We start from the raw sequence: 11489 nt of genomic DNA on the forward strand, positions 1-11489 counted from the left end.
CATCGACGAACCGTCACTGTATTCTCCATTCCTGTACCTGTAGACTCCGCGGGGACCACCAACGCCTGCAGCTCCGACAACGGCGGCTGTCCCCACCTGTGCCTCCCCCGGCCGGCGGGCCTGAAGACGTGTGCCTGCACCACGGGGTTCGTGGCGTCCGCGGACGGCGCCCGCTGCGAGCAGTATGACTCCTTCGCCGTCGTCTCCTCCCCCGCGCTCATCCGAGGTTTCCACATCAACAGCTCCGACCACTCCGAGGCCATGCCGCCCATCAGCGGATATACCAGTATGTTTGTTTTAACGCTGCAATCCATCAATTCATTAGTTTAATGGATAAAATGTTATTTTAACCAATCTGTATGGTAGCGCAGTCGTTTTGGTATGTACCACCATTACGATTTCTATCTCGAGGACCCCAATCTACACTTCAAAATCCTTTATAAAAGGGGCACGGTGGCACAGTTGGTAGTGCATGAAGGAAGCATGAGTTCAAGTCCGTTGTTGACACAGGGGTGAAAAATGGGTTACAAAATCGTGGGATAAAAATTATAGAAAAACTAAATCCTTTATAAAATCCTTTATTATTAACTTGGAGACTGTACAAATGGATTGGTTACATTTTGTACAGTCTCTGTGTTATGTAACTCCTCAAGGACCCCTGGGGGCCCTAGACCCCACTTTGGGAACCTGTTTGGTAGACTATAACTACAGTAGCACAGTTGCAGTGGTGTCTGATATCATGAGTTAACCCATTCTGACCTGAGATCAGATTCATACGAGGTTTCCACTGGACACACACTGGTCCGATTAGCCCATTCTGACCTGAGATCAGATTCTAAAAAATGTCAGTCGCTCTTCGATTTTTCAAAAAATAGCAGACCTACAAGCTCGTATCGCGCCACTCGGTGGCGCGCTATGAGCTTGTAGATCTGCTATTTTCCAATAGCTAAAGCATAACATGATGCCGACACCAAAATGGGTTCCCGTTCAGAATGGGTTTGAGTGCATGTTAACCACAACTCGGGGTCTGACACACAAAACGTCTCCCTTTCCCAAAGACTCCTACTACTCCATAAAGGACAGGCTAGACCTCCACATGGAGTCTGGCTTCATATACTGGACGGACAACAGCACCTCCAGCTCCTATAAGGGGATCTTCAGGGTCAAGACGGACGGATCCCTCTACAGCAGACTGGTCACAGGCACGAGCATAGGACGTATCCAGGGCATCGCCGTGGACTGGATCGCAGGTAGAGACGCTGTGTCTGACCATCCATCCATCCATCCATTCATCCCCCCCCCCCGTCCCTTATTAACCCCTCAGATCTTCCTTGGTTTTCCTTCTTTTCCCACTGACTCTCTCTCAGGTAACCTGTATTTCACAAACTTGATGAAGAGCCAGACCTTGCTGGAGGTGCTCGCCATCAACACCACGCACCGAAAGGTCCTCCTCAAGGCCTCCCACGACCGCCCCGGCGACCTGGCCGTCAGCCCCAAGCTCCGCTGCCTCTTCTGGGCCGACGGCGGCCAGGTGCCCAAGATCGAGCGGGCGCTGCTGGACGGCACCAACCGCACCGTGCTGGCGTCGGAGAGCCTGGCGTCGCCCCGCGGCCTGACGGTGGACTACACCAACGACTTCCTGTACTGGACGGACGACGCGCTGGACATGATCTCCCGCATGGCGGCGGACGGCACGCAGAGGCAGATCGTCCGCTACGGGAGCCGGTATCCGTCCCCGACGGGGATGGCCATATTCGGGACGCGCATGCTGTGGGTCGACAACAAGCTGGGGAAGCTGTTCCAGGCCAGCAAGGACCCGGCCAACACTGACCCACCAGAGGTGAGCCCAGAGTGTCCCCAGATGACTTATTTACCTCAGTGGAAACAAATTAATAAATGTGTTTGTGTCTTTCTTTGGTTAACTTAATAGCCTATCTTTTGTCATTTCAAAATAGAAAGGTATAATTAACCCATTCTGACCGGGCACCCATTTTGGTGTTAGCATTATGTTATGCTTTAGCTATTGAAAAATAGCAGATCTACAAGCTCATAGCGCGCCACCGAGTGGCGCGCTACGAGCTTGTAGGTCTGCTATTTTTGAAAAATCCAAGAACGACTGACATTTTTAGAATCTGATCTCAGGTCAGAATGGGTTAATCAGACCAGTGTGTGTCCAGTGGAAACCTCGTATGAATCTGATCTCAGGTCAGAATGGGTTAATTTGTCCTTCCCTCTTTTCCCTGGCCACACTGAGCAGATTCACTGCACTGCAGTGTCTGATGGCGTGTCATAGTAATACAATAAATGACCGATTTGCTTCGAAACTTTGCTGATTCCCTAATCAGTTTAAAGGTATATTCAGTGATTTCACTCAAAAAACCTTAGGTTTCGTTTTTGGCTGTAGGACCTAAGCCTTTCATCCAATCAGGATAGAGAGCCAAAAACGAAACCTAAGGTTTTTTGACCCCCAGGGGTTAACTGGGGACAGGGAGGAGGAACTCCTTATATGGTCAGCACACTCTATAGTAGAGAGGATTATCACAACAAAACAAAAAAATAAGTGATATTTGAATTAAGTGAAATCACTGAATATACCTTTTTAAGTCAAAGTTCTGCATCATGCTTACATGGGTTATATTTATTTCATAAATTAGTTTCTATGTTTGATCACTGTGCAAAACGACGTGACCGACATTATGAACACAGTAGATCCACAGTTGAAATAGTGACTTCCTCCTGCCATACATATTGCACTGTATAAGTAGATGCTGCAAGCTTGGACCACTTCAACAACTAAAAAGGCTCACTGTGGAACGTCACCAGGTAATCCGTGAGAGCATCGCAGGCCTGTTGGACGTGGCCGTCTTTGACCTGCACGTCCAGCCCACAGCCGCCAACCAGGTGGGCTTCAACCCCTGCCACGAGGACAACGGACGCTGCACGCAGTTCTGCTTCGCCATGCCGGAGCAGGAGAAACCCACGTGCAGCTGTGCCCACGGCACCCTCCTCAGCAACGGGGTGTCGTGCGGCTATGGCCAGGATGAGTATCTGATCTTCACCACGGACTACACCATCAACAGCATGAGGCTGGACCCGGACGACCACAGCCTCCCGTTCCCGACTCTCGCCGTCGGCAGGGGCACGGGCGTGGTGGCCCTGGATTACGACTACAAGGAGAAGCGAGTATTCTTCACCCAGTACAGTGGGTACGGCAGGAGCATCATAGGCTACGCTACCATCACGTCCATGACCAGCCCACCTGTTATCATCGCGGGAGGTAAGACTGTGACATTACCGAGCCGGCAGAAATGTGTGTGTGTGTGTGTGTGTGTGTGTGTGTGTGTGTGTGTGTGTGTGTGTGTGTGCGTGTGTGTGTGTGTGCGTGTGTGTGTGTGTGTCAACTTGACAGATGATGAAGCCCAAAAAGGGGCAAATTTCAGATTCCCAAAAGACAGGTACAAGACTCTCTTCTACATCATAAAATAGACTGTCTATTTGCTCAGACACTGTGACAAAATGTTCTCCATTCATTGTCAACGGGAATGTAATGTTTGTGGAGGACAAAGTTTGTGGACAGACACAGCTGGATACCCTCAAAAAACACAAAACCTGGCAGGACCAATTCAGTTTGAGGGTAGCTTAGAAAACGCAGGCAAACGTGAACTCGCACTAAACATCTGCATAACTGGCGAAGACAGAGGGCAATGAGTCCAGCTTTACAGTATTACGGAGATATATGTGCAGTAACAGGTGAGTAGGACGGACTGTGGCAGAGACCAGTGGGGAGGGAGAAAGACAGAGAGAGACGGACTGACGGACGGACTGATGGATGGACAGAGATAGCAGGGAAATAAATGTCAATGGAAAGGTAGGAGGGGCAGAGGAGCAGTTCACGGGCCAAGGCCTGGAGAAAGTGGCAAGAGTGGCCCTATAGGGGCCCCTGGCTGATGACAAAGAGTGGCCCTATAGGGGCCCCTGGCTGATGACAAAGAGTGGCCCTAGGGGCCCCTGGCCGATGACAAAGAGTGGCCCTAGGGGCCCATGGCTGATGACAAAGAGTGGCCCTAGGGGCCCATGGCCGATGACAAAGGGAGGGCTGCGTCCAAAATTCCACACTAACATACTAATTAGTATGTGAGACTTTTTAGTATTTTCGAAAGATAATGTATTTTCTTTTCAGTAGCCTACATGAAATGCATACTAATTTGGGTGAATATTACAGCACGCAATACTGCACACGAGTCGGGGGTATAAATGTCCCACAGTGCAATGCAGTAGCCTAGTAATGACAACAACATAATGTGTACAGGCAACCAAACCTCTGGTGTAATATCAATTAGTACTCTGAGTCAATTAAACACACCTAGACCGAATACACTAGTGAAATGGAAACGATGTGCAGTATGTGTAGTACTTCTGCTGACCACCAGATGGCCCACTTTCTTAACAGTGTGTGGTTTGAGACCACATTGTTGTTTGTCGAAATAAAACTATTGTGGATGCACTCATATGTATGTTTAAAAAAATCACACTCGTGTGAAGTGAGGGGCTCTCTTATCATCATAAATACATACATACACAATCATCACATTCTGTGCTCAGCCAATCAAATCATCACTATGTGGTACACAGACACACAAAACTGACCAATCAAATCATCACAAATGTGCTACACATAAGCACACAAAGCTGGGCCCCTCATTAATGGCATCCTGATGAGTATGTAGCATATTATCCCATTCTGACCTGAGATCAGATTCATACGAGGTTTCCGCCGGACACACACTGGTCCTGATGAACCCATTCTGACCTGAGATCAGATTCTAAAAAATGTCAGTCGTTCTTCGATTTTTCAAAAATAGCAGACCTACAAGCTCGTAGCGCGCCACTCGGTGGCGCGATATGAGCTTGTAGATCTGCTATTTTTCAATAGCTAAAGCATGACATGATGCTGACACCAAAATGGGTGCCCGTTCAGAATGGGTTATTTATTACAGTATGTGAATCCGGACACAGCCCGTGAGCAAAACGAGGTGGGAATGGTCATTAGGCTGCCACAAAGACATGATTAATCACTTCAGCTCTACTTTATACAGTATACTTCATATACATTCAAATACAAACAAAAATACAAGATGTACAAGTTTGTAAATCTATTTTCTATGTTTGAGAAAAAATGTTCACGATATGATGCGATGCGATGCGATATAACTTTATTGTCAATAATTTTTAAAAAACACTCAAACCTCCTGAGCAGACATCAGCAACTACTGAGCAATCATACATCACCTTGACACCAACTATCCAAACGTTAGATGTGAAATGAGCGCCCCTCACTTCACACAGGTGTGATTTTGGTATACGAGTGAATTTGCAGAGTTTGCAACTCCAGGAAGGTTCTTTTTTTGTCCAATTTTGTAGCATGTGTGTTTCTCTTTGTCCCTGTCCTCTTTTGTCCCATTTTATTTCTCTTTTCCTGTTTTCCTGCCATGTCTTAAATGTCTGTCCTCTCCCACTCTCTGTGTCTCCCACTCTGCTGTAGACCTGGATGATCCAGAGGGCCTGGCCTATGACTGGGTCAACAAGCGTCTGTATTTCACCGACTACTACAGAAAGAACGTCCAGGCCATAGGAGTGGACGGAAAGAATCGCTCCATTATTGCCAATGCCAATCGACCCAGGGCCATCATCGTGGACCCCTGCTATGGGTAAAACCTTGTCGATTGTCTTAACCCTTTTAACCCATTCTGACCTGAGATCAGATTGAGATTCATACAAGGTTTTCCACTGGACACACACTGGTCTGATGAACCCATTCTGACCTGAGATCAGATTCTAAAAATGTCAGTCGTTCTTCGATTTTTCAAAAATGGCAGACCTACAAGCTCGTATCGCGCCACTCGGTGGCGCGATATGAGCTTGTAGATCTGCTATTTTTCAATAGCTAAAGCATAACATGATGCCAACACCAAAATGGGTGCCCGGTCAGAATGGGTTAAGACAATCAATAATGTGTTTTTTTTTTACGTTGTCAACATATAGTCTGCGTACACCATAGAATATGCATTTTAACATTTCATAGATTCACCAAGAGATATTCTAACGGAGACTACGTGCCTCACCGCCTCCCCCAAGTCTTCATCATAACCACAACACGTAACTCTATAGTGACTTGAGCAGTCATTACTGTAGCTGTCTGTAGCTGGGTGAAGCTGAAACTGAGTCAAATCAACACAATCAGTGCATTATTACGCCATTGAACGTATATAACGTACATGATGTCAATTTTACCATGAAGGCATGCCCATTCACCCATTGTACTGTTCTGGCTCCAAAACTGTGGAATGCACTTCCCATTGCAGTCAGAACTGCAGCATCACTCCCAATCTTCCGCCGTAGTCTGAAAACCCACCTTTTTAGACTCCATCATGGCCCATAGCACTTACCCTACCCCCTTAGATAGCACTTCTGTAGACTTAGATAGCATCTGATACAGACTTATAGCATGTTATGTAGACGGCACTATAATTGCATTGTATATATAGTCATAGCACGCCATAGTACATATGTATAGCATAGTAGTATATATATATATAGTTTATATGTATAGTCTCATAATATAGATATTCCACTGTTACTTTCTTAGCTTACGCATGTTTTATGATAAATGCTTTTGTGATGTATTCCCATGCTTTTGTTCTTGATTATTGTAAGTCGCTCTGGATTAAGAGCGTCTGCTAAATGCCTAAATTGTAAATTGTAAATTGTTGTAATGTGTGGTCAGCTGAGCTGTCCCCTGTGTCTTTCTCTTGTCCTATGGATGTCTTTATTCAGGTACCTGTACTGGACTGACTGGGGCAGTCCCGCTAAGATCGAGAGAGCCACGCTGGGTGGAAACTACCGGACCCCCATCATTAACACTAGCCTGACCACACCCAACGGCCTGTCTCTGGACTATGAGGAGAGGATGCTGTACTGGGCCGATGCCTCACTGTATGTACAAGCAGTGCAATTCTCACGTTCATGCCGTCATTTAAGGACCTGTTAATGTAAAGTTACCCCAAATAATCTCCATTCCACAACATAAGAGTTTAACCCATCCCATCCTGTCCCCTGCCTCCCTTCAGAGACAAGATCGAGCGCTCCACACTGACGGGTGAGAACCGGCAGGTGATCGTGCACGGCGTCCAGTACCCGTTCGCCTTGACCGTCTTCCAGCAGGACATCTTCTGGACCGACTGGATCACCCGCTCTGTCTACAGGGCCGGCAAGGACGACGGCTCCGGCTTCATAGTGATGGCGCAGGACCTGCAGTACCGTCCCAATGACATCCACGTCTATGCAGGGTCCAAGCAGGAGAGCTGCTCCAGTCCCTGTCAGCAGTTAAATGGAGGCTGCAGCCATGTCTGCGTACCCGGTGAGGGCAGCGATTATTCACAATGGGCTTCACTGCTGTCGTAGTGACGCTAACATGTGGCTCCCTGATGTCCACTACTCAATATTTCAAAGTACAATGCATCATATAACCTAGTAATATGTCAGGTAATTAGCTTATATGTCAACTAATAATCCATTGTACGTGATTAAAGAAGTCTCTCAATTCAATGTCTCTCTCTCCACCACAGGTCCTTCAGGCGCAGAGTGCCAGTGCCCCCACGAGGGGAACTGGTACCTGGCCAACAACGGCAGGGACTGTATCCAAGACACCGGGAAGCGCTGCCAGCCCCAGCAGTTCACCTGTCTCGATGGAGGCTGCATCTCAGCCCGCTGGAAGTGTGATGGAATCAGTGACTGTCAGGACAACTCGGATGAGCTGGAGAGGGTCTGTGGTGAGAGAGACATGAAAGAAAGAAAGAGATTTAGACCTTTTTGTTTTTGTTATTATGTTATTCTGCTGTTGGATTCAATAAGAGAAATCTGTCTGTCTCTCTCTCTTCTTGGTGTCAGCCTTCCACACCTGCTCAGCTGTAGACTTCACCTGTGACAACGGGCGCTGTGTGCCGCTGAACTACGTGTGTGACTACACCAACGACTGCAGAGACAACAGCGATGAACAAGGCTGCCCCTTCCCCACCTGTAACCCCACCACCGAGTTCACCTGCGGCAATGGACGCTGCATCAGTGCGTCCTTCGTCTGCGACGGCCACAACGACTGCCGGGACAATGCCACCTCCGATGAGATCAACTGCCGTGAGTACTGACTGAGTGACTGATTGACTGATTGACTGATTGATTGATTGATTGATTGATTGATTGATTGATTGATTGATTGATTGATTGATTGATGAAGATCAAAATATATTTGAAAACATCTATCTAGAACACAGTTTCCCAAACTTTTTAGCTCGAGACCCAAAAGAGAGATTCTTGAAGAGACTCTTGAGAGCGTATAAAATGAAACCAATTTCATTTTACACTCTCAAGAGTTAAAGATCTACAGTATAAGGGTCCATTTGGTTACCAACTCTCCTTTATTTAGCTGGGGACCACCTGGAATCCCTTCAAGGACTCTGGTGGTCCCCGGACCTACTGGTTGAAAACCACTGGTCTAGAAGATGGCTGACCTTACCCACGTCTCTTCCTCTCCAGCTGGCAGGACGTGTCCACAAGGGCAGATTAAGTGTGACACCACCAACATCTGCATCTACGCTGACAACCTGTGTGATGGCTATAATAACTGTGGCGACAACAGCGATGAGAACCCCCTCTTCTGCGGTGAGTTGAACTCTGTTCTGAGGGGCACGGTGGCACAGTTGGTATAGTGCTGTTGCCTCACAGCTAGAAGGTCCTGGGTTCGATTCTCGCTGGGTATACGCTGGGCGCCGGGGGAGTGTGGGTGCCATGTCATCAGTGCCCATACCCACGGGGTTGGCGAAAGGGTCTTTCTGTGTAGAGAAAGTTTGCATGTCCTCCCCCATGGCCAGCCGGGGCGCCTGATGGAGGGGAAAGGAACTGGTCGGAATAACGTGTTCCTTCCATACATGTCCGGCTGTGGGAAACGCTCCCCTGTCAGGTGAAAAGAAGCAGCTTGGACGTTCAGGACTATAGGCCAGATCACAGCCCACATGGGGATGATCCTTACGTAGTTTCCAGGACGTCTTCACCGGTTGAAATAATATAGCTTATTCTGGGCCAGATCCGACTAGTCGTCGTACTAGTTGATCTGGCCTCGATCAGACTCTCTGATTCATCCAGAATTTATGTTGGTTGAAATCAGGTGATATTCTGGGCCAGATGTGACTATAGTCTTGGTTTGACTTGATCTGGCCCCAATCGAGACGTCACGTCCAGGTCCTGACCGTGCTCGCTGCGTTACATTAGATAATTCACCCTTTGTCAAGTCTCGCCCCGTGGTTGTGCCCCTCTTCGCACCCATTGGTTCCCATCTGGTCGCTTCGTGTTGATATTCTGTGCATTCTATTCTCATTTTAAACTTGGTGTCAGTTTTTTACATTTTTACTTTTTACATTTTTACAAACTTGGTGTCAGTAAAAAGGAACATCACGCAGGTGCACCATGGTGACTGGGCATATCTTTTTTTGTTTTTCCCAAAAATGATGTGCATGTTGTTCTGGATCTAAAATCCTTCTACAGTATGTTACAATAGATTAGCTGCTAGTGTTACTAGGTTCAGGATTTGCTTACTTTACCATGCAGCTAGTGATGTAAATAAGATAATCAATATTGTTTTGAGGATATTCCATGTGTATGTGTGCCGTTGTATGCTTTACATGCCTGAAACATTTCTGGTTTGACCGAAACGTTGCTTTTTGCCGTGTGTGTGTGTGTGTGTGTGCGTGTGTGTGTGTGTGCGTGTGTGTGTGTGTGTGTGTGTGTGTGTGTGTGTGTGTGTGTGTGTGTGTGTGTGCGTGTGCGTGTGCGTGCGTGCGTGTGCGTGCTGCAGCGGGGCGTACATGTTCCCCGGACCAGTTCCGTTGCGATGGTGGGAAGTGTATCCCTGCCTCCTGGGTGTGTGATTTCATCAGAGACTGTACCGACGGCACCGACGAGCCTCTCACATGTGGTACGTTTTGGTAGTATAAGAAGGATTTAAGGAAGCAATACATGTGGAACTTCACTTGGGCTTCTTCGTCATAGCATAATGGCCATAATACAAATCGAATGATATTGTACTTCACAATGCTATCTCCTCCCAGAGGACCAGATGGAGACGTGTAGTCCCACCCAGTTCACCTGTACCAATGGAAACTGCATCCCCCAGTCACTGGTCTGTGACGGTAACAATGACTGCTGGGACAGCAGCGACGAGGCCCCTGAACTCCAGTGTGGTAAGAAGATAGTTTGAAGTTGAACGTTATGAATGATCAGCGGCGGACAAAGTTATTACCCAACCCTCAGTGACTGAGACATGTGACAAGTGTAGATACTCCTGTAGATATACCTGGTCAAAATAGTACTCAACTCGAAGTGAAAGTATACACATTACTAATTTTTCATATCAGTGCACTGCTGTACTGAAGGGATGTACTGTATTGTATGTATTATTTATTATTTTGTTTTATTATTCAAAATTTGTGAAAATTGCAGCTCTACAAGCTCAACACGATGCGTTGTGAGTACCTTGGCTAGTTTCCCCCCCCCCACAATTTGGGAAATGTGGTTGTAGTGGTTAATTCATAGGCTATAATATATTTTTGTACGTTTGGGTCTCGGCCGGGGGGGGGGTCCCTTTTCTTTCTGTAGAATCGACCTCAGGTCTTAACCCATTTTGGGTGGGAACCCCTGTTGGTGTCAGCATTACGTTATGCTTTAGCCATTGAAAAATAGCAGATCTACAAGCTACGAGCTTGTAGGTCTGCTATTTTTGAAACATCGACTGACACATAGAAACATAGCTTCTTCAGATAACTGTCATTTTCAAACAGACATCTCTATGCTCCCCTTGCCCCTCCTCACTGCAGGCCAGCGTACATGCAGTCCCGACCAGTTCACGTGTCCCACGTGGCACCCGGGACACCCCCGCTGCGTGCCCCTGAGCTTCGTGTGCGACGGAGAGAAGGACTGCGCCAACGCCGCCGACGAGCTGCAGAACTGCCCCAACCGCACCTGCCACATGAACGAGTTCGCCTGCACCAACGGCCTCTGCATCTACGTCCCCTACCAGTAATTCATTCATTAATAACGGCCTCTGCATCTACGTCCCCTACCAGTAATTCATTCATTCATAACGGCCTCTGCATCTACGTCCCCTACCAGTAATTCGTTCATTAATAACGGCCTCTGCATCTACGTCCCCTACCAGTAATTCATTCATTAATAACGGCCTCTGCATCTACGTCCCCTACCAGTAATTCATTCATTCATAACGGCCTCTGCATCTACGTCCCCTACCAGTAATTCATTCATTCATAACGGCCTCTGCATCTACGTCCCCTACCAGTAATTCATTCATTAATAACGGCCTCTGCATCTACGTCCCCTACCAGTAATTCATTCATTCACCCATTCTGACCTGAGATCAGATTCAT

At 47.4% G+C, this 11489-nt stretch overlaps 1 protein-coding gene across 1 annotated transcript in view; it reads left to right on the forward strand.

The window, feature by feature from the left end:
* The window catches only part of lrp2b (low density lipoprotein receptor-related protein 2b), a gene marked incomplete at both ends in the record, with an annotated part of 73764 nt that overhangs the window by 38176 nt on the left and 24099 nt on the right, over positions 1 to 11489 (forward strand). Inside the window, 13 exons of the mRNA XM_083787415.1 lie at positions 44 to 286; positions 1059 to 1250; positions 1368 to 1840; positions 2824 to 3277; positions 5543 to 5708; positions 6835 to 6993; positions 7128 to 7417; positions 7626 to 7829; positions 7948 to 8190; positions 8590 to 8715; positions 9905 to 10024; positions 10158 to 10289; positions 10923 to 11124. Coding sequence (XP_083643541.1) covers positions 44 to 286; positions 1059 to 1250; positions 1368 to 1840; positions 2824 to 3277; positions 5543 to 5708; positions 6835 to 6993; positions 7128 to 7417; positions 7626 to 7829; positions 7948 to 8190; positions 8590 to 8715; positions 9905 to 10024; positions 10158 to 10289; positions 10923 to 11124 — 3004 coding nt within the window. The remainder of the gene's footprint in view (positions 1 to 43; positions 287 to 1058; positions 1251 to 1367; positions 1841 to 2823; positions 3278 to 5542; positions 5709 to 6834; positions 6994 to 7127; positions 7418 to 7625; positions 7830 to 7947; positions 8191 to 8589; positions 8716 to 9904; positions 10025 to 10157; positions 10290 to 10922; positions 11125 to 11489) is intronic.

This window comes from Protomyctophum parallelum, assembly GCF_964188405.1.
Source record: "Protomyctophum parallelum genome assembly, chromosome: 17".
NCBI classification, from domain to species: domain Eukaryota; kingdom Metazoa; phylum Chordata; class Actinopteri; order Myctophiformes; family Myctophidae; genus Protomyctophum; species Protomyctophum parallelum.